A 24,195-nucleotide genomic window follows, 5' to 3' on the forward strand; every position below is an offset into this window, starting at 1 on the left:
ACGACAGAATTACTTTGTTAGGTACGAACAGTGCACTCACTTGTAATCCTCATTTGCTGTAGTAAAAACAAATGGCTCCATCGGGTTCCAACTAATTTGATTTGTACGTAAGGTCATAACAAGTTTTCGCATTGGTCCAGTATCACGTGTATCATACAAAATGATACTTCTATCACTTGCACATGTCACTGCAATCATTTCCACTGTTCATGAACATGTCAGGCATCAGAATAGTACTTAGTTTATGCATAAAAAATAACTTACCTAACAAGTCACTTTCTACAGGATTAAATGCAATGGTATGTAAGCTGTCAACTCCCCACTGATATGAATGAATGGGCTCATTGCGAGAATGTTCCCAAATCTGGCACAGTTCACCACAAGTAGCAAAGACATCTTTTCTGTAATTATGGCTCACTCCCATAAGTACAGTCTGAAAAATACAAATACATTGTTTTTCACATCTCAGCAATGCAACATATAAAAAGTCATGTATGAGAGGTGTTCAATAAGTAATGCAACAACTTTTTTTCTAAAAGCAGGTTGGTTTCACTTAGGATTCCAACACACCATATTATTCCACACTCTTTTGGCTACAAAATTCTGTTTTTCAACATAATCTCTGTTCAGTGGGAGGCCTTACACCGCCTTACTGGGAGGACCTGTATGCTTACATGGTACCACTATACCGGTCCACGTTGGAACCAAGATTTTGCTACATCAATAACATCCCCATCATATACATACAGCCTTCCAGTGGAGTGCATCCTTCATTGAGTCAAACAGATGGAAATCTGAAACTGCGAGATGGATGAGGAAGAACAGTCCAATGTAGTTTCGTGAGCTCCTCTCAGGTCTGCAGATTTGTGTAAATCCTTGCATTGTCATGGAGGGGGAGAAGTTCGTTCGCATTTTTGTGATGACACACTCATTGATGTCGTTCTTCAGTTTCCTGACGGTAGCACAGTACACTTCAGAGTAGACCATTGTATCATGAGGGAGGATATCGAACAGAATAACCCCTTTAGAATCCTTGATGACTGTCACCATGACTTTACCCGCTTAGGGTGTAGCATTGAACTTTTTCTTCGGTGGAGAGGTGGTTTGGAGTCACTCCACTGATCGCCGTTTTGTTTCCAGTTCAAAGTGGTGAATCCATGTTTCATGATGATTGATAAAAAACTGTCACAATCCGCCTCATAATGCACAACCATCTCCATACAGATAGTCATTCGCTGCTCTTTATTGCCTTCTGTTGGATGGCAAGGAACCCAGTGGGCATATACCTTTGAGTATTTAAACTGGTGGACAAATGTTTCAGCACTACCAACAGAGATGTCCAGTTGAGCAGCAAGGTGTTTGATTACGATCCATTGATCATCTCGAATGAGTGTCCACACATTCCAACATTGCAGGTGTCACAGCTGTGTGCAGCCGGCCAGCATATCGGCAGGTTTGTGCAACCTTGTTGTGATTCTGAAAGACTCTTCACCAATGACTCACTCTTCTTTTGTTCACTGGTGGATCTCTGTAGACATTCTGCAAATGTCTATGAATATCTGCGATGCTCTGGATTTATGGTAGAAGAAACCCAATGATAGCTCTCTGCCTGGAATGCATGTCCATTATAGATGTCATTCTGAGGACTACACATAGCTTCAAGCAACTACAGGGGTTGAAGTTGGAATATGTGGGTATACCCAAAAAGAACAACAGAATAACATTGCAGTGGGTGGAGTTTGTGTAGTACGCTTTTCTGCTGCTAGGGGTGTATAGCGTAACTCACTGCCAGTTCAGTGCTGCCAGTGTTGCCGACCTGGCTTGTTCTGTTCATCTGCAGCGATTGTTTTAGTTAGTGCTGTTTTGTTCTTTTTTCCTTTTTTATGATTGCAAGTTTAAGTGAACAACTTGCAGCTGCGAAATTTCGTTTTCCACTTGGTAAAAATGCTGCTGAAACTGTTTTTATGTTGGAAACAGCTTACCACGATGATGCTATGGGAAAAACTGAAGTGTATGAGTGGCGTGCTCGATCTAAAAATGGCAACATGTCAACTGATGACAGATCTCACTCTGTACATCCATCAGCTGCCCGAACTGATGAAAATATTGAGAAAATTCGAGAGCTTATGCTCACAGACAATTAATCAACTGTCAGAAATTAGTGTGTTATCTTGGAGCTTGGTTCAGAGAATTTTAACAGACGACTTGGAAATGAAAAGCACTGCTGACAAGTTTGTTCCTTGGATTCTGACTGACAATCAAAAGGAACATCAAGTTGAAACATGTCGTGCTTTGAAACAACAGCTTGAAACTCATCCAGGGTTTTCGTCAAAGTCATTACTGGTGATGAGTCATGGTGGTGTAGTTACAACTCAAAAACAAAGCAACAGTCAAGCTAATTGATGACGTCGTCAGGCTATCCAAAAAAATGTTGTCAAGTCAAATCAAACATCAGAACAATGCTGATTTGCTTTTTTGATGCCAAGGGGGTGGTTCATTCAGAGTTTGTTCCCTCAGATCAGACCATCAATCAAACCTTTTATTTGGAATTTTGAGAAGATTGTGCAACAGCGTTTGTCAAAAAAGATCGGATTTTTGGCATGTGGGAGACTGGTTCTTCCACCACAACAATTCAACTGCACACAAAGCCATTTCTGTTAGACAGTTTTTGGCAAAAATAGCAGGGTTCAGCTGCCCCATGCAGCTTACTCGCCTAACTTGGCTCCATTCAACTTTTTTTTATTTCCACACATGAAAAGGGACATGAAAAGACACTAATTTGAAACGCAGAAGAAGTATAGGAACAAAAAAAAATCCAAACAAACAAACATGGGAGGAGCTGTCAGCCATTTTTAAAGATGGCTACTAAAAATGTTCTGCACAGTGGGGCAAATGTATTAGTTGTAATGGAGAGTATCTTGAAGGGGATAAGGTTGTTTCGTAAACAATTTGAAAATACATAGCTTTTAAAAAATAATTCCAGTTTTTTGGGTACCACCTCTTTTTTCATATTCCACAATGTCCCACATAAAATCCACATTTTTTCACCCAAAAAGAAGTGTGGCATTGCTTAAGGAACACCACTTGTATAAAGGAAAATAATACTCAATGAGCTACCCCCCCCCCTCTCCCTCCCTCCATGTGTGTGTACACATTTTTAAACTTCAAGATAATGGCACAGAATAACCCCACTTTTACATTCCCGGAATTAACATTTTACCACCATTTACGACATTTTTTATAGGTCTCATCATATTTCCCACAAAGTTAATTTTCACCTGATTTTGCATCAACATATTTATAATTTTCCCAAGATTTACACATTACGAAAAAATGTTTGTGGAGAAAAAATGATGCTGGCATGATGTTGGTCATCATTTACAAATATTACGTGGTAAAGTTTCTTGACACCATGGAACTCTACTTAGCGGATTTGAACCAGTAGACGTGTAAAAGTTGGAACAATTCAATCTCCCGCTGCTGCCAAGCTCTACTTGGCGTGGTGTCTGATGGGAGTAACTAGGTTCATTCGAATGAAGATATCATGGCCAATCACAACCAGTTCCAAACTGTCCCTACTGCACAAACACAGTTTCGTGATTGTTATCACCATTGTGACATCTTTGTCGAACCATATTTAGCATGTTTTGGAGAGCTAGTTGATACCGTCATTCACTTTGTGTTGCTCAAATGTTTTTAGTTTAAACACAGCATCGGTTACGTATTTTATTCATGCTGAGCAAAACGTGTTTCAAGAAATTATTCTCATTGTCAAGTGCAGTATTTATGTATGTATTTGTTGTGATGTTACACAAACAAACAACGAGAGTCACAGTTTGTGTGTGTGTGTGTGTGTGTGTGTGTGTGTGTGTGTGTGTGGTGAGCTACATATCTGATGATGCACAGTACCTGATAACCTTAGAAAGATGACTGCAGTGCAAGAGATGCAGAATAACACATATTCAAACACCACATAATATACTTATGTACATATTTGCACTTGACAATGAGAAAAATTCTTGAAACATGTCATGCTAAGCATGAAAAAATACATAGCTAGTGCAGTATTTCATTATTTAAGTAACAAACGGCAACTGCAGGCTTTCAAAAACATCGATTATGACATAGGAAATTGAGTGAAATGTTCCTACTTCCCAGACAGTTATCAGTTCCAGTTACATCAGTAGTTTTTATTAGATAATAAATCTTCATTAGCTAATAAACAAGTGCCTGACAAGTCTTTTGATACCTGTTACATACATATATCATACATAAAGTGCAAGGGGATACCCTACACACAACTTTTACAGCTTTAATGTTATTTGCCTCATTTTACACCATTTTCTGAAGTCCCTTGAAAAGTGTAATAGCGGAGTTTCACTGTATCTTCCAAAACTTGTACTGCACAACCACAATAAGATGGTGACAGTTTAAACAAGAAACGATAAATAAAAACGTTTACTTTTCAAAACAAAACAAAATAGAATGAGGAACCCCAGACATCATTGTGGCCAGGATTTCTCAAGGAGATTATGACAGGAGGGGAGAAAAGAGGAGAGGAGGATAGAAGGTTGAGCCACTCGTAATTGTGAAAAGTGTATAAAGAAGATTGGAGTAATATATTATTAAGGCAAAAAGAAAAGTAAAACACGAGAAGCTGGTGGCTTTCTGTTATGTGCCTTAATCTTAAGTATAAAATGATTAGTCCTTATTTTCTTTCACTTTTTTTTTAGAGTAAGTTATATTGATTATGTGTGGAAAGCATTTATTATTAAAAGTATGAGCATATGGGGTACCAAGCAAATTTTTTAAACGACTGAGGATTTCTTGTTAGATAGGTTATCTGTTTCATCTTCTATGGACAATCATTGACACTTGTAGAAATAACCTCAGGTGTTTCCCAGGCAAGTGTGTTGGGACCCTTGTTATTCACATTGTATATTAATGACCTAGCACACAATATTAATAGTAACCCTTGACTTCTCACAGATAATGCAGTTATCCATAATGAAGTACCTGTCTGGAAAAAGCTGCACAAATATTCAGTCTGATCTTAATAAATTTCAATGTGGTGCTAAAATTGGCAATGTGCTATAATTGTTCAGAAATATAAAACCGTTAACTTAACAAAACAAAAAAAATGTCGTATCCTATGACTACAATATCAATGAGTCACAACTACAACCAGACAACACATTCAAATATTTGGCTTAACAGTTTGTAGAAATATGAAATGGAATGAACAGATAGGCTCAGTTGCAAGTAAAGAAGGTGACAGGCTTCAGTTCATTGGTATAATAATACGAAAATGCAAGCAGTTTACAAAGTAGACTGTTTACAAAACACTCATGAATATTGCTCAACAATGAAGAACTTGTGCCAAATTGGAATACATGAAATACTGAAATATACAAAGAAAGGCAGCAGGAATGGACACAGCTTCATTTCATCCAAGAAAGAATGCCACAGAGATGCTAAAATAAACTGAACTGGTAAATGTTTGACGACAGACACAAACCATCCTACAAAGTTACAGAAACAAGCTTTCAGAGTGGAATATAAGAATATACAACTACCTAATATTTTAGGCCTCAGAACTAGAAACAGGCTTGATCTTACCGACAGTATCAGTATAGAAACAGGGATTAGTGATCATGATGTCATCAGAGCAACAATCTGTCCAGAAGGCCAGGAGAGTATTTATGCTAGAAAAAGCAGATAACCAGTTGTTACTGTTCCACTTGCACACAACGAATAGCCATAATTTACCTTCCATATGATAACCATAGAGGGACTAAGGGTAAAGTTTAAATCACACTCTGGAGACTTAAGAGCTAAGAAAGCAGATTGAGGATGGAAAGGATACTCCATGGTTTAATAACCAAATTTGGAAACTGCTGAGGAAACAAAGGTTGTAGTACTCTTGGTTCAAAAATGAGTGCGCAAATGTTACCAGACAAATTGTAGTAGAAATTCATGTGCCCACACAAACACTAATGTGCATAGCACGTAACAACTTCCACCACTCTACCTCAGTCTAACTTTGTCGAGAACCCAAGAAAACTATGATCGTACCTAAAATCACTCAGCAGGTCAAAGTCCTCTATCCACTTACTCGTTGATCAGTCTGGGGTGGAAATAGAAGACAGCTAAAGGAAAGCTGAAGTTTTAAATTTCATGTTTAAAAAAGCATACATGCAGGAGGATTGTACAAACATATCATAGTTTGGCTGTTGTGCAAACTTCCACATCAAGGGCATAGAAACTGATATCCATAGCATGCAGAAGTACCTAAAAAAAAGTTGCTAAGTTCAGATGGAATCCCAGTTTGGTTTTACAAACAGCACTCTGCAGTATCTGCCTCTTGCTTAGCCTGCATTTATCATGAATCTCTCGCCCAGCAAAACATCTCAACTGAATGGGAAAAAGTGCAGATGACTCCTGTAAATAGGAAAGGTAAAAGATCTGGTGCCATCACTGATTTATGGCAGTCTGCAAAAGTTAGCTATTCAGGCTGAGTCTCAGCCTGGCAGAGAGTTATAACTTCTGCATCTTCGTCTAAATTCTGGAGATCACTGTGAAGTGCTTGGCAGAGTGCACTTCCCATTGTACCAGTTATAAGGGCATCTTTGCATTCCATTTACATATGGATCGCAGAAAAAATGGCTGCTTAAACAACTCTGTTCATGCTGTAACTAGTCTGATCTTGTTTTCGCAGTCTCTACAGCAGCAATACATCTACATACATACTCCTCAAAGCATTGTACACAACATGATGGAGGGTATGCTGTGCCACTATTGTCGCATAATTACAGAACAATGTCCTTAACATTGGTTTGCTGCAGAATTCTTGAACACATTCTCAGTTTGAATGTAATAAATTACCTTGAGAAAGAAAAGCTAAGAAAGAAAAGCTTTTATCCATAAATCACCACGGATTTAGAAAGCATCGCTCCTGCGTAACTCAGCTTGCCCTTTCCTCATATGATATCCTACAAACCAAGGATGAGGGAAAACAGGCAGATTCCATATTCCTAGATTTTCAGAAAGTATTTGACATGGTGCCCCCCTACAGACTGCTGACAAAAAGACCAAACATGACATGCGAGTGGTTCAAAGAGTCTTTAAGTATTAGAACATGGTCCTTGATGGCAAGTGTTCATCAGACACAAGGATATCATCAGGAGTACCCTAGAGAAGTGTGACAGGACCACTTTTATTCTCTATATACATAAATGCCCTGATGGACAGGGTGAGCAGTAATTTACAGCTGTTCCCAGGTGATGCTGCAGTGTGTGATGTATGGGAAGGTGTCGTCATTGAGTGGCTGTAGGATTAACATGAAAACTTGGACAAAAATTCTAGCTGGTGTGATGAATTGCAGCTCGCTCTAAACATAGAAAAATGTAATTTAATGTGGATAAGTAGAAAATCAGTTCTCTAACACTCAAATATAGCATTAGTAGGATGCAGCTTGACATAGTCATGTCAAATATCTGTGTGTAACATTGCAAATTGATATGAAATGGAATGAGGACATCAGGTTGGTATTAGGGAAGGTGAATCCCCGACTTCATGTTATTGAGAGAATTTTGGGAAAATGTAGCTTATCCATCCATGTAGAATACTAGTGTTACCCATCTTTGAATACTGTTCCAATTTTTGAGGACCCCACAAACAAGATCAGACTAGTTACAGCATGCACAGAGTTGTTTAAGCTGCCATTCTTTCTGCAATCCATACGTAAATGGAACGCAAAGAACCCCTGTAACTAGTGCAATGGTAAGTGCCCTCTGCCAAGGACTTCACAGTGATCTCCAGAGCATAGATGAAGATGCCATTAAGTGCCTCTGAAAGGTAATGTTGGGAAATGGAAGAGCTGACCAAACAAGAAAACTGGAGCAAATGAAACCATTGCTCCCCAACAGCGATCCCTTTCCGCATCAACCTGCTATGAGTTCTGGAGGGGGACTGCTGCTGTTGGAGGGATACTAACCAGCCAGCTCACATATATATTCCTCAAATCACACGTTCATTCTCAGCTGTTTGTTATATCCATTAGTATCCACGTGCATATGGTACACTGTGCAATGCAGTGTACACCAACTGATGATTACGAGACAGAAACTACTTGCAGCACAACCGTCTGCCATCCACGGACTCTACTGCCAGTGCCACTGGTTCCTGCCAGAGCTGCATGCAGTAAACTCCATGCCTCTGCTCCACTGTGTCACCTGGGTGACTATCTACTGTTACCGGTCACCTCCCTGGAGGGCTACTATATTGATCCTGGGCCGGCTTACTTCCCAGCTACAGCTTCGCTGTCAACTGGCCTGTAAGGGCCTACATTCTTGCTTACTTTCTCATACAATAGGTGCTTGCCATCATCTTCGGTCACACCAGGCACTATAGTTTTATCACTGTCTGTCTACCTTGGCGTGTTGTTGCTGCAGCCATGAAGCAGCAGTGCTATGAAGAACGGCCATTGTCATCCCTCACTGACAGGATGTCAATTGCGTCAAGACTCCACAGCAGGGGGAATGTCAGCAGCTGTGGCCTCTTGCACACGATGCTTGTCATTTGAGTGAAGTGCTCATGCCGGAATACCGTATACCCACAGCCACCTATGTCACCAAGGACAATAACCTCCTCTCCGGCTACAGCTATATCCTTGTAAATGACATGAATAAAGGACAGTTACAACAAGGTAAGTTTTACTGATTGTTTGCCGTAAGATTCCAGCTATCAGCCTACCCGTAGCCCACACCAGATGGGGAGACAGCAATCCAACTTAGGTGTCCATACGCCGATCCACCCACTACTGTAGAGGTTACGTCTCAAATTCAACATACAGGTGTCAGAAGTTCTTCATCATCAATGGCTACCATTTATTGAGAGGTTGCTCCAGCTGTGTTGTCATCAGCACGATCTGGTTTTCATCTCCAATGGTTTGAATGTGGTGAGTGAACTTGTTGCTTCTTTTGCTCCATTGTACAAACATGGTAGGGGAAACTGATTGCCGGATTCTGCAGGTGTGATTTTTGAGAACAGAAGGACACGCGAATTTGCTTCAGTTTAAAAGTAACATTAGGGAGGATTATTTTGGCCAATGAGATGCTAGATGTGTCAAAGTAGTGGGCATGAAGCCCATGAGTGTTCAAACAAAGCCAGCTGGCTGAACATCATCCAGTTAGACCTGCTGACCATCCATTTTGGTGGCTTCTGTCCATATAATGCTCCTTCCAGAAGCTGGATCCACAATGGAAAGTGGTCATTGGAATGGAGGTCACCACTTACTTCCCACTGAGCAGAGTCTGCAAGGGTTGGAGATGAGCGAGTTCAATGGCTGAGGACAAACTATTAGCAGCCGAGAAATGAGTAGAACTGCCTGTGTTGAGGATGCACAGCTCCAGAGACATCATGAGGTCTTCCAAGACTCAACCCCTAGGACAAGTATAGTTTGAGCCCCATAACACATTATGGGCACTGAAATCACCCAGTACAAGAAATTGTGGGGGGGGGGGGAGGGGGGTTGTTCTATAAGGTGTGTGACAGCCTCACTGTCTATCATATCTTGTACATGTAAGTACAGTGAGCAGATAGTGATCTTCTGGCCCATATGAACTGCAATGGCTACGGCTTGTAGGTCAGTAACCAAGGAGAGAGCAGAGGAGTGGTGTGTGTGTTACTGACAAACACAGGAACCCCTCCCTTGGCACTTTCTCCAGTCAGACCATCCTTGCAATGAAGGGTATAGCCCTATAGTACAGAGGCATCAGAGGCTTCGAAATGTGTTTCATCCAAACACAAGCACAGAATATGTCTCTATGCTAAGAGTTTCTGTTCCTCCACATGTGTACTGAACCCATTAATATTCCACTGTAGTATGGGAGCTGTTTGCCATGTGTGCTGCAATTTCACTTGGTCTTTCTGGTGGGAAGGAGAGCCCATAGTGGATGGAGGCTCAATCTTGGGGTGAGCTGAGTGCCCTAAGTCAACATTAAGGTCCATCGGCTCTGAAGACAAACCATGAGAGGTGTCAGAGAGAGCAATGAAATCATGATCAGACTACTTACTTCTCGTCTCCATCAGTGGCTGGTTCTTTGTCTTGGACTTCGGTTTTCTTTGCCTGGGAAGGTGGTAGTGCTATTGCTGGACAGTGGACCAGACTAAATTTTTGGAGGAGCAGAGATCTCCACAACATCAGTATTCAGGCCTTTTCTAATGTTCTGGGAGGAGATAAGGACATAAAAGTAACTGCAGCAGCACAGGCTCATTGACAAATGCAGGTACTGTTGCTAACACTAGCAACCTCCATCCATGTAGCAGCATCAGTCTTCTGAACTGCTGTTTAAGAACAGAAGCAAAGGAGGTAGCAAAAGTAAGGGACTGCATGCCCGTTTAGATCTTTTTGGGCTCACCATATGGGATGCACTGCACTAGTTTACTTTCCTGTGTCTTTCTTTCTTCAAGGAAGCAGCAGTGTTCAAACAAAGCCAGCTGGTTGAACATCACCCAGTTAGACCTGCTGACCATCCATTTTGGTGGCTTCTGTTCATGTAATGCTCCTTCCAGAAGGTGGATAATAGAAAATGGTCACTGGAATGGAGGTCACCACTTGCTTCCCACTGAGAACAGTCTGCAAGGGCTGGAGATGAGCGAGTTCAATGGCTGAGGACAAACTATTAGCAGCCAAGAAATGAGTGGGACTCCCTGTGTTGAGCACGCACAGCTCCTGAGACATCATGAAGTCCTCCAAGACTCAACCACTAGGTCAAGTATAGTTTGAGCCCCACAACACATTATGGGCACTGAAGTCACTACTTCAGACAGGGTGATCCCAAGAGCAATTAACACACTTCGGAGGAGACGAATAACTGACTCTGTTGCGGGCAGCCTGACCACATAAGTGGCTTCTCCCTTACAACCAAGAATAGTGTGCCCAAAGTGCTAGCATTTAAAACAGCGCATTGGGTTAGGGACATAAATCTGCCTTGACGTGCTCTGAAAGTTTCTTACTGTTGAAAGTCGGTATAAACAAGTCTGAATTCAGTAAATCACCATCCTCCCTTTTCATAATGTTTCGCACGTCAACAATGCCTTCTTGGATCCACTCAACTTTCAGTTCTTCTCTGGGAATGTTAACTGGATCCCTGCAAGCCACAACATCTTTGCTGTAATTAAATGTGTTCTGTAGCAGTTCCTATCACATACTCCCCACGGCATTGAGCTTTCTGAAGGCTCTTTACTTGTTGGGAACTAGACATTTCTACCAACAGCATTCCATTGTGCAACTGCTTGATAGATTTTAAACATACAGTAATTCCCTCTAAACAATTCTGAATGTAAAAAGGGGAGACCTCATAAAGCTGTTGCCTTTCCTTTTAACTATTACAAACACATTCTGACCAGCAGCATGCGTTCTATTACTATTACGATAAGCACTCCAGCTGAGTCAGGACGACGAGCCCTCTTGTTGGATTGAGTGTTGACACCCACCACTGGCCCACCCATCCTGCTAGGAGGAAGAAGAGGAAATTTTGAGGGTTCCATCTCAGTCCCATGAGCAGCTGGAGAAATAAAAGTCCACCTAGACAGAGCCCCATATGCCTAGGTAAGCCTTACACTACTGAAGTGCAGCATGTCTCCCAGAGGTTGCCCACTGATGAATGTTCCACCTCAGCAGCCATGCATCTCATTAAGTTTTTTTATAGAGGTGTTACCATCCCCACAATCCAGGTGATCAACCCAAGATCCCCGTTCCCTGTGACACACAATGTTCCACCACTGAGCTGTGCAGTGGTCATCAAGAATGTCCAGCGCTTATCATGACAGAGCACTGGTGGCACTCAGGATCCTCGGGGGTTGCCAAGCCCATACCCAGCAAACGAATGGTGAGCCTCTGAGGGCAAGGGTGAGCTGCCCTCAACAAATAGACACAGGAAACCTCCCTTCTCATTGCAATCCTAGCTATTTATCACATTCCTCTGTTTAGTAGTGTTTAAAACTTTGTACAATAGCTATGGAAAATAGGAAGAAAGCATTTTCAATGAGTCAAAAACTGCAAATCACATAGAGGTACCACAAAAACAAGATGCTGCCATAAAAAGAATTTGCACACTCTCTCTGGATGTCATGTTTGGGATTGTGAGGCATTGTTATCCAATGGAAGGAACTTGAAAAATTGCTTGTAAAGGGGCAACAAACTTCCAGAAAGATTTTGTTGGGAGACAATCTGAGCTGGAAAAAATTTAATTCAGTGAATACATCAAGCTAGGGCTGTGTCAGTCTCTCTAAGTGGACTAGTAATTCATGTAACATCTCTCGAAATTGGAAAGAAAATGAAACCAGAAAATGCTGACTTGATAGGTTTAAGCTGGAATTGTTTACCAAAAATCAATGGTGAGGTGAAATCTACAAATGAAATGACATTCTGGCCTTGAAAAACTGTGTCTCAGCAGGCTTGACAACATGATTTGAAATGCGTGATTTGGTTAATCCAGATGGATACACACTGTTCTTGAAACTCATGTATGACAAGTCTTACAAAATATAAACTGAAACTTGCCAGGATGGGAACCACAGTATACACAGAATAATGGTACTCGCTTGTGCCAATGCTGTTGGGACAGAGAAATTGGCATTGCTCGATACTGGTAAAGCTGCAAATCTCTGTTGCTTCAAGAACATACGACTTCACAAATAAGTGACAAGCCTAGATGTCAGAAATACAATTTGTCACATGGTTAAAATGTTTGATCACAAAACAACCAAAAAAACTGCAAGACTATGCTTCTTATAAACAACTGTATTGCTAAACCAAAAGATGTTTCACTGCAAAACAATGAATTTGTTTTCTTTCCTTTCCTAGTGTTGGTAGACAACCAGCAAACTTCTGTCCATGGATGGAGCATCTCATTCAGTGGTATCAACAACACATTAACATGCCAGACTCTGTGAATCTTCTGCATGCACTGACCTATATATCAGCTGTGTGGCATAATGTGGCACCTCAAATCATCGGAAACTGTTTCCAGGAGGCCTGAGTTATTAAGATGAGTTTATGAAGTTCTTGGAAGTTTTAGAGGAATTTTTCTGTAGTCTACATGAATAACTGGATAAATTTTATGTCACAAACATGTGGAGAGGCAAATGTTGATGTTAAACAATACTAGCAGCATAGAACTGCATGCAGTATGTGATAAACTCAGCAATGTCCAGTTCCAATACTTTGTATTGGTTGATAATAATGCTCAGTTTCATTCTCAATTTAAAAAAAATCAACACAACATATTATGTTTTGTAGATGTAGAGGTCCCTATACTAATGATAAGGGTAACATAAAGTGAGAAAATAATAAACAGAGAGGAAGCTTCAGAGTCTTTATTTGTTCATACTGATGAGAATTTAAACTGGAAGAAGCACTTTTGGAACTTCTAAAACAACTTATTTGCAGTGAGAATCATTGCAAATCTTTGGGAGAGACAAATGAGTATGCTGACATATTTTCAGTCAATAGTGTCATATGGAATAATGTTCTGGGGCAATACATTTTTAGGAAAAAAAGTGTTCATTATTCAAAAACAAGCTGTAAGAAGGATATATGGTGCACACCCAAGATCATCTTGTAGACATTTGTTTCAGGAGTTAGGCATTTTGGCTACTGGTTCACAATGTATTTATTCACTCGTAAAGTTTGTTGTAAAAAATCCACTGCACTTCAAAAGAGGCAACGATGTACGTAATTACAATGCCATAGGAAAAAATTATATTCATTATGCCACATTGAGGTTGTCTTTAGCACAAAAAGGAATATAAAATGTGTAGCAAACAGCAACGTACAATTTGAAAACAAACTGGATAAGTTTCTCCTTAGCAATTCCTATTCTACAGCAGAATTTCTATTATTGTAATGTGCAAAGGTGGTGGGTAGAAATTATTAACTCAAATCTGCAATTTTTTTTTTCAAAAAAAGGTTAGCATCTAGACATATTTGCAAAGTTATTTATTATTTGAATGTAAAATGACTCGTTCCACGTCATTATAATTTATCATGCAAATGATCCATGGAACATTAGAACTAGCTACCCAACCAACCCAAGAAAGCATTTTGTACTTTACTGCATGGGTTAATTAAATTTAGATTATAATACTGCAAATATTTTTATAACATCTGGAATCACTTTTGTACGTACATATTTATGTTAGTTTTCAAAGAAGCAGCTGCTATGGAATTTTCCATTTAAGATATTTTCCTGTTTAATGCATGCTTTACCTTTGGACCCATGGAGAGTGTCTTCATGAGATTTTAGTGTACAATTCTCTTTCTATCCTACTAATGTTCAAGGCTTCACGGTTGCCTCAGAAACACTGAGTCTTGTCAGTCCCTCGTCAAGCATTTGAACCTAATTATCTCTGCTGTACCTAACCTACTCAGTATTCTATGACTGTTCATGTCTTGACACAGCATGAGCCTTCATAAGTCCATGAGTGTTACCACTGTTCTAATCCCACTATTAAATTCTACATATTATTTGTATACCACTGAAAAAAAAAGAAAAAAAAACTGACCAAATGCATCCTGATAATATCCAAATATGAACTAACATATACCACTGCACAAAGTTCAAGCAAGAAGGAAGTTACAAAGCTCTAGATGCTCTGTGTGCAGTTGTGTCCACTGATGAACATAATTCTGGGTCCCTCAGAAGGTTATAGAAATCTTCAGATGGTATGTACTGCCTAACATATGCCATAAGTGGAAAAAATTAATGCCATGTCCTCAGGAGACTTATCTATCCACAGTAACACATTGCTGAGTGCACATTCTGAATTTTAAACAAATATTGCGGGTAGGGACTACAAACACTTGTGAACGTCCATAACCTCACTTTGCTTTAATTCATTCAATTTTAGTAGTTCATAAATACCAGGTAATACACCATGAACACATTTAGTTTTCTGTACATCTGTCTTATCTATGCTGCCTTTTGTTTATCTTCCACAGTTTTATACTGCATTTGTCAGAGATTCTGCACCCTGCAATTTCATAGCCCCTGTTTATGGTTCTCACCATAGCCTGTATAAAGCTGACATACACCCCACAGTTACATCAACCGGAAATACTCCAAGAATAAGGACTTTAGCTGGTGTAGTTCTGAAAATTCTGATGAGACTTTGGTGTACACTACATGGTGCTCACCTCAGTATGTTTCTGTAGATTTTTAGTCACTATCAGTGTGATATACATTCAACCCACAGATGACTATTGCACTCAAGATGGTATTGTGACTGACACACACACACACACACACACACACACACACACACACACACACACACACACCGCGCAGAAGTAACTTTATTTATTTTATTTTTTTATTTGGAGTACTTGCATGGACCTCTTGCAGAGCAACAGAATGCTGATAAATAGTATAGTCATTCTCATAACTGCAATGCACTTTTGCTCTGAAAATAAGAAACCAGTGAAAAACTGCCAGCCTGACTTTGACAGTTCAGCATGAGAGTAACTCACCCTACTAAGGATAGTATTCAGAGGCTCCACATCTGCTCCAAGTTTTGGGGCATTTGATGGCCATGTCTTTATCGTTTTGTCATCACCAACTGTAATAAGTTTTTGCCCATCAGAGTGGAAGGTAATTCCTCGCAAGAACCCATCATGAGCCTGGAAAGAGTGAATGCAGGCCTGCTGCGGCAGATCCCAAATGCGAACCTGCAATCAAACACAGTATGTTTCACTACAATTCTAAAGCAAAAATAACAAGTACATTGATCCAATATTAAAATGCTACCCTTTTTTTTTAAACTTCCATGTAAAAACAGTACGCAGTGGAATAAAAAACATTTTTTCACCAGTACTCCCAAAAAATATACAAGCAGGAGTAGGATATCCTGCATCCTAATTTCTTGGCAATAGCCTATTTGGTTGAACTGCATGCCAATGTTGACAATTCACTGACATTAGTTTCAGTCATTCGGCTGATAGTTTAGGTAGCCAATGAAAACGGCTGACTCTAATGACTTCTTTTGGTGGCATATACAAATTGAATGCATCTGTTTTCCATATGGAGTATGGGAAGAAAACTAGATGTGCTGACAGCCTAGGTTGTAGAGAAGCCTGAGGCCTACATTATGTTGGGCAGTGACAATTTGGTTGAGAGTCAGCAAAGCCAACAAATGTGAATGGAAGAAAACTTGATGTGCTAATAGACTTACATGTACTGAAGCCTGAAGTCTACATTAGGCTGGAGTGTCACAATCTGGTCAAGAGTTGGTGAAGCTAACAAATCTCAACACAAAAATATGATTGCAGTAATAGACTGATGTGTCACAGAGTCCGAGATACACAGTCATCATCACAATAACCTACTTGTATGTCTTATTTCCCATTTTGCTGAAAATTATGACAATGTGATTAAACGCTAACTTAATAGAACAAAATTACAGTCACCTTTATTTACAATCCATGGGAAATTATGAATGGACATTTTGACTGGTTACTGACAATTGTCTCACAATTTGTCATATTCAATTCCCATTGTTCAACATGCAAGTTGTTTGCAATATCAGCATACAAAGCAACAAGCCTGTGTGTGTGTGTGTGTGTGTGTGTGTGTGTGTGTGTGTGCGCGTGTGCGCATGCGCGCGCGCGCATGCGCGCGCGCACACACGTGTGGAGGGGGAGGGGAGGTTTTAGGTGCACTCGCACTCAATCATGAGGTCATCAGCACCCTTATGAAATTAGTAGAAACAAATTTGGTTAAAATGCAGAAAATATGAAAAAAAGAGATTAAAAGAAATCTGAGATAAACTCACAATCACACGAGCTCACATCATGGAAGATAAAATTAAAGGAGCTCATATGTTCTAAAACAGTTAAGTAAACCTAAGAGAGGCAAGAGGAAAACTAAAACAGACTCACAGGAGTATATGGCTGACTTATCACTTATCAAAAACATGGATGACCCAGCCAGCATAACAACATACGAGGCATGTTCAGAAAGTAATTGTGCTGTGACCATAATGGGCTGTGGTTTCTTTGTTTTTTGAGTGTTGTCAACACCTAGTGGTAAAGGGGGATCCTCTGACCAGAGCGAGTACTGCAGGAACAGTGGTACATAAACTCACATTGTAGTGTCCAGTTGCGTGAAAGATGACAGTAAGAAATCCCCCCACCCCCCCCACCCCCACCACAACCACCCCCACCACAACCACCCCCACCCCCCAAGTCCGAGCTACGTGCTATGATCTGCTTTCTATTTGTGTAAGAAATAACACAACTCAAATTTTTCCATGAATCAAATGGTGTACAGTGAAGGTGTTATGAACAGAAGGAGTGTGTTTAAGTGGTGTACGGAGTTTAGTGGAGGCAGAAACAATGTTCATGAGGAACAGAGGAGTCCAAGATCTTTTATTTTTAATGATGAGTTGGTGTAAAACATCGACATAACTGTCTGTGGAGGCCACCGATTGACAGTAGATGAAATTTCTATGATGTTTCTACAACTCCCCAAAACTGTCTTATACAGAACACTTACAGAAACAATCCAGCACATGGTGGAAGAATGCCCAGATAGAACTTACATGGGAACCTTTGTCGATTTCCTGGCTGCAACAGAGGAGGTCATAGATCATATTCAGTGTCTGGATGTCAATTTGTAATTAAATTGTATATTAAGTGTGTAAGAATAGCAATGTATGCCATATGATAAATAAAATTAAAACCTCAAAGAAACATTGGGATACCAGAAAATGTGTGGAAGATTGGTCCCAAAAAAGCTGACCGAGCAGCATAAGGAAAATCGGATCAATAGCGCATGCGAGTCAAGGCACTCTTGGACTCATCTGGTTGTGATGTTTTGAACCACCCCCATATTCTCATGACTTAGCACTTTCAGATTATCATTTTTTCAACTCTCTGAAGGCACACATGAGTTGAATTAAATTTTAAACTGACAAGCAAGTGCAGATAGAGATTTTCATGTGGGGAGAGGAGTTGGCGGAAGACTTCTTTGAGGAGTGTATAAAGGAGCTTGTGCCACAGCTCACCACATTCATTGAATGGGATGGCAAATGTATGGAAAAATAGTCAACTATATCCTGTCAATTTTTCAAATACTCTTTTCCTAAAAAAAATTATTAAAATCTACTACACTTACTATCTGAGCATGCCTTATATTAAAAACATCATCCTAAAATTTTAACAAACAAGCTGGACAATTCATAAAGCCATATCATATTTTTCTGGTTGTCAACTAAACTAGACGGTACACGTGTTGGCAAATGAGCTGCTGCCCTCTGGCTGGAAAATAAAATACAGTCTAGTAAAATGTGGCATACTGTGCTCTTTATGCTAAGGGCACCAAACACTCAAGGATCCTCTCACTGGAGCATGAAGCTATGTATGTGCCTTATGGCTGTGGCTTATGTGTAGATGTGTAAGGAGGACCTCATCACACCGGCATGGCTGGAAGGGGGTACGCCATGGCCGTATTGTGGACTTTGCTAGATGCAGCTTATTATCTGTTCACTTCCATTCTTATTCCCAATGATGCACAACTCTGTTCAACAGCAACACAATAGCTTGCAGGAGGATGGCACACTGAACTAAGATCATGACACACTTACTTAGTTACTACATGTGCCCTTTTGTTCCCTGCGATACCCGTGTGCCCTGCCGTTCAGCAGAAAGACATCTCATCCCCAGCCTTTGTTGTTGGAGGAGGGCGTCCTGGATATGCTAGATTACTTTATATGCTGGGTACAAGCATTGTAGAGTCTGAAGGGCATTCAGGGAATCTGAACAGACATGTCTCATCTGCTACAGTTCTAGCTAGATTGCATAAATTTTGCATTGAAGATAGTAAAGTCCTTAGGCAGTCAAATCTTGGGGACACAATGAGGGAAAACAACAGAGCAACCAATGGCGTTTGGTTGGTTGGTTGGTTGGTTTGGGGGATCAAAGGGACCAGACTGCTACGGTCATCGGTCCCTTTTTCCAAAGACAAAGAACACCCACAGAGAATAAAAACGAGGAACAGAATAGAACACAGACGAAACAGAACAAGAGAAACTCAGACAAAGACAAGACAAAACGAACTAAAACCACACAGAGTGTGACGGTGGTTGGCCGACCATAGAAATAAAAAAGGAAAAGTCAACCACTGAGAAAAACATTAAAAAAATCAGTTTAAAATCATAGGCCAAAGGCCAGAATCAACACAAAACAATAAAATAAAACAGAAACACTCAGATTAAATGATAAAATCCCCCTGCCCGAATAAAACGTAAAACTAAGTCAGCCATAGTGGAGTCGTCTGTTAAAAGGGCAGGGAGCGTATCAGGCAGCGCAAATGTCTGCCTGACCACAGCTAAAAGGGGGCAGGCCATCAAAATGTGGGCCACTGTCAAAGCAGCCCCACATCGACATAGAGGAGGGTCCTCCCGGCGCAGTAAATAACTGTGTGTCAGCCGGGAGTGGCCAATGCGGAGCCGGCAAAGAACTACTGAGTCCCTGCGAGTGGCTCGCAGGGATGACCGCCACACAGCCGTCGTCTCCTTGACATCACGGAGTTTATTGCGCGTTGTCAGTTCGCGCCATTCATCGTCCCATAGCGCCAAGATTTTGCGGCGGAAGACTGCCCGCAAATCAGTCTCTGGGAGGCCAACGTCCAGAGATGGCTTACTGGTGGCCTCTTTCGCCAGGCGGTCAACATGTTCGTTACCCGGGATACCGACATGACCGGGGGTCCACACAAAGACCACAGAGCGGCCGCTACGGGCAAGAGTATGCAGAGACTCATGGATAGCCAGCACCAGACGAGAACGAGGAAAACACTGGTCGAGAGCTCGTAAACCGCTCAGGGAATCGCTACAGATAACGAAGGACTCACCTGAGCAGGAGCGGATATGCTCTAGGGCACGAAAGATGGCGACCAGCTCAGCAGTGTAAACGCTGCAGCCATCCGGCAAGGAACGTTGTTCGGAATGGTCCCCTAGAGTTAGCGCATAACCGACTCGACCAGCAACCATCGAGCCGTCGGTGTAAACAATGCCAGAGTCCTGATACGTGGCCAGGATGGAATGAAAGCGGCGGCGGAAGGCCTCTGGAGGGACTGAGTCCTTCGGGCACTGTGCCAAGTCGAGCCGAAGGCAAGGGCGACGAACACACCATGGGGGTGTATGCAAAGTAGCCCGGAAAGGAAGTGGAACAGTGAAAACCCGAAGCCCAGAGAGAAGCTCTTTGACGCGGACCGCTATTGCACAACCAGACCGGGGCCGACGTTCTGGCAGACGGACGACCGATCGCGGGAACAGGAGACGATAGTTAGGATGCCCGGGCGAGCTTAGAACATGGGCAGTATAAGCGGCCAGCAAACGTTGGCGTCGGAACCGCAGTGGAGATACACCTGCCTCCACTAGTACGCTGTCCACAGGGCTGGTGCGGAAAGCACCAGTGGCAAGGCGTATCCCGCTGTGGAGAATTGGGTCCAGCACCCGTAACGCAGATGGGGATGCTGAGCCATAAGCCAGGCTCCCATAATCCAGGCGGGACTGGATGAGCGCCTGGTAGAGCCGTAACAGGGTAGAGCGGTCGGCGCCCCAGCGGGTGTGGCTCAAACATCGCAGTGCATTGAGATGCCGCCAACACGCCTGTTTGAGCTGCCGAATATGAGGCAGCCAAGTCAACCGAGCATCAAAAACGACCCCCAAAAACCTGTGGGTCTCAACCACTGCAAGGAGTTCGTCGGCAAGATAAAGCTGCGGCTCAGGATGGACTGTCCGGCGCCGGCAGAAATGCATAACGCAGGTCTTGGCTGCCGAAAACTGAAACCCATGCGCTACAGCCCAAGACTGCGCCTTACGGATAGCGCCCTGTAGCTGACGTTCAACAGCTGCAATGCCTGTAGAGCTGTAGTAAAGGCAAAAGTCGTCAGCATACAGGGAAGCGGAGACAGAATTTCCCACGGCCGCAGCAAGCCCGTTAATGGCTATTAAAAACAGACAGACACTTAAAACAGAACCCTGTGGCACACCGTTCTCCTGGACGCGGGAGGAACTATACGAGGCCGCGACTTGCACGCGGAAGGTACGACACGACAGAAAATTGCGGATAAAAATCGGCAGAGGACCCCGAAGACCCCATCCATGAAGCGTAGAAAGGATGTGATGGCGCCATGTCGTATCGTACGCCTTCCGCATGTCGAAAAATACAGCGACCAGGTGCTGACGGCGGGCAAAGGCAGTACGGATGGCCGACTCCAGGCTCACCAGATTGTCGGTGGCGGAGCGGCCTTTACGGAACCCACCCTGAGACGGAGCCAGAAGGCCCCGAGACTCCAGTACCCAATTCAAGCGCCGGCACACCATCCGTTCAAGCAACTTGCAAAGAACGTTGGTGAGGCTAATGGGACGGTAGCTGTCCACCTCCAGAGGGTTCTTTCCAGGTTTCAAAACGGGGATGACAATACCTTCCCGCCATTGCGACGGAAACCCCCCCTCGACCCAAAGACGGTTGTAAAGATCGAGAAGGCGCCGCTGGCAGTCCACTGAAAGGTGTTTCAGCATTTGACAGTGGATGCCATCTGGCCCAGGAGCGGTATCAGGGCAAGCAGCTAGGGCACTGCGAAATTCCCACTCACTGAATGGAGCATTGTAAGATTCTGGGTGGTTGGTGCGAAACGAAAGGCTCCGACGTTCCATCCGCTCTTTAATGGAGCGGAAGGCCTGGGGGTAATTCGCAGAAGCGGAACTCATAGCAAAATGGTCTGCTAAGCGATTTGCAATGACGTCGGAGTCAGTACAAACTGCTCCACTCAGTGAGAGCGCAGGGACGCTGACAGGTGGCCGATAGCCGTAGACGCGTCGAATCTTGGCCCAGACCTGCGATGGAGTGACATGGAGGCCAATGGCGGACACATACCGCTCCCAGCACTCCTTCTTGCCTTGGCGGATAAGGAGGCGGGCCCGCGCATGCAGCCGTTTGAAGGCGATTAGGTGGTCTATGGAGGGATGTCGCTTGTGACGCTGGAGCGCCCGCCGGCGATCTTTAATCGCTTCAGCGATCTCAGGCGACCACCAAGGCACAGCCTTCCGCCGAGGGGACCCAGAAGAACGGGGAATGGCAGATTCAGCGGCAGTAACGATGCCGGTGGTGACCGATTGAACCACCGCATCAGTGTCATCAGTAGAGAGAGGCTCAAAAGCGGCAGTGGAGGAGAACAAATCCCAGTCAGCCTTATTCATAGCCCACCTGCTAGGGCGCCCAGAAGAGTGGCGCTGTGGTAGTGACAAAAAGATTGGAAAGTGGTCACTACCACACAGGTCGTCATGCACACTCCATTGGACAGATGGTAAGAGGCTATGGCTACAGAGGGAAAGGTCAATGGCGGAGTAGGTGCCATGCGCCACACTGAAGTGTGTGAAGGCACCATCATTTAACAGCGAGAGATCGAGCTGCGACAATAAATGCTCAACGATGGCGCCTCGACCTGTTGCCACTGACCCACCCCACAGAGGGTTATGGGCGTTGAAGTCGCCCAATAGCAAGAAAGGTGGCGGCAATTGGGCGACCAGTGCAGCCAGGACTTGCTGCGAGACATCACCATCCGGTGGAACGTAAAGACTGCAGACGGTAACAGCCTGTGGCGTCCACACGCGTACAGCGACAGCCTCTAAAGGCGTCTGGAGAGGGACAGACTCGCTGTGCAGAGTGTGAAGGACATATATGCAGACGCCACCAGACACCCTTTCATAAGCTGCTCGGTTCTTATAATAACCCCGATAGCCACGGAGGGCGGGGGTTCGCATTGCTGGAAACCAAGTTTCCTGGAGAGCAATGCAAAAGAAAGGGTGAAGGCTGATAAGTTGGCGGAGCTCAGCTAGATGGTGGAAGAAACCGCTGCAGTTCCACTGGAGGATGGTGTTGTCCATGGCTGGGAAAGGCGTGACGGGACTGGGAAGGCAGATTATGCCGCTGGGTCACCTGATGCCTCCGATGGAGCACCCGTGCAAATGCCATCCATTGCGTCCGAGGGACCGGCAAGAGCGAGGTCCTCAGCGGACGCCAGAATCTCCACCTCGTCTTCAGAGGCAGAGCTTGTAGGAAGCGGTGGGATGGGTGCCACCGCAACATCGTTGGACTTGGGGACTTTCTTCTGTTTCAGCTCGTCGCGCTGTGCCTTTGGTGGTTCAGGCTTCATGGGCTTCACTGGGTCGGTCTCAGGGACAGACGACGACCGCGAGGCCCGATGACCAGGGACTGGCGGTTGTTTCAAGCCCTTGCGGGCGTCCGCTTTTCCACTGGTCGGGACTGGCGAAGGGAGGTCCCCAAGGGATCCCTTCCTGGCAAGAGTAGCCGAAGAAGTCTTACGCTTCTCCGGCTGGGAAGGGGGAGCTGATGTCCCCGATGGTTTAGAGGGTGTTGCTCCTGGAGAAGATGGAGCAGGAGCAACAGGGTGTGAAGTGCCCCCCACAAGCAAGGGGGGTTTTGGATGCTGACCAATCATAGAACCAACCGTATGGGACGACACAGGAGATGGAAGAACCGTCGTAGCAGCAGCGGCGTACGTTGACGGCATTGGCACAGGATGGAGTCTCTCATATTTCCGCCGAGCCTCAGAGTACGTCAGGCGGTCCAGGGTTTTATATTCCATTATCTTCCGTTCTTTCTGGAAGATCCTACAGTCCGGCGAGCAGGGGGAATGGTGTTCTCCGCAGTTAACACAGATAGGAGGCGGGGCACATGGAGTATCAGGATGCGAAGGACGTCCACAATCCCGACACGTGATGCTGGAAGTACACCGAGATGACATGTGCCCGAACTTCCAGCATTTAAAACACCGCATCGGAGGAGGGATATACGGCTTCACATCACAACGGTAAACCATCACCTTAACTTTTTCGGGTAAGACATCACCCTCAAAGGCCAAGATGAAGGCACCGGTGGCTACCTGGTTATCCCTCGGACCCCGATGGACGCGCCGGATGAAGTGAACACCTCGTCGTTCTAGGTTGGCGCGTAGTTCATCGTCGGACTGCAGAAGAAGATCCCTGTGGAATATAATACCCTGGACCATGTTTAAACTTTTATGGGGGGTGATGGTGACGGAAACATCCCCCAACTTGTCACAAGCAAGTAACCGCCGTGACTGGGCAGAGGATGCCGTTTGTATC

The 24,195-nt window shown here is 43.6% G+C and overlaps 1 protein-coding gene across 1 annotated transcript in view; it reads right to left on the bottom strand.

Moving 5' to 3' along the window:
* LOC126260078 (DDB1- and CUL4-associated factor 13) overlaps positions 1-24,195 on the bottom strand; it is a 60,484-nt gene that overhangs the window by 19,465 nt on the left and 16,824 nt on the right. The window contains exons 3-5 of the mRNA XM_049957283.1: positions 15,536-15,733; positions 265-433; positions 41-188 (exon numbers count right to left, since the gene is read on the bottom strand). Of these exons, the coding sequence (XP_049813240.1) occupies positions 41-188; positions 265-433; positions 15,536-15,733 (515 nt within the window). The remainder of the gene's footprint in view (positions 1-40; positions 189-264; positions 434-15,535; positions 15,734-24,195) is intronic.

This window comes from Schistocerca nitens, chromosome 5, assembly GCF_023898315.1.
Source record: "Schistocerca nitens isolate TAMUIC-IGC-003100 chromosome 5, iqSchNite1.1, whole genome shotgun sequence".
In the NCBI taxonomy this organism is placed as follows: Eukaryota; Metazoa; Arthropoda; class Insecta; order Orthoptera; family Acrididae; genus Schistocerca; species Schistocerca nitens.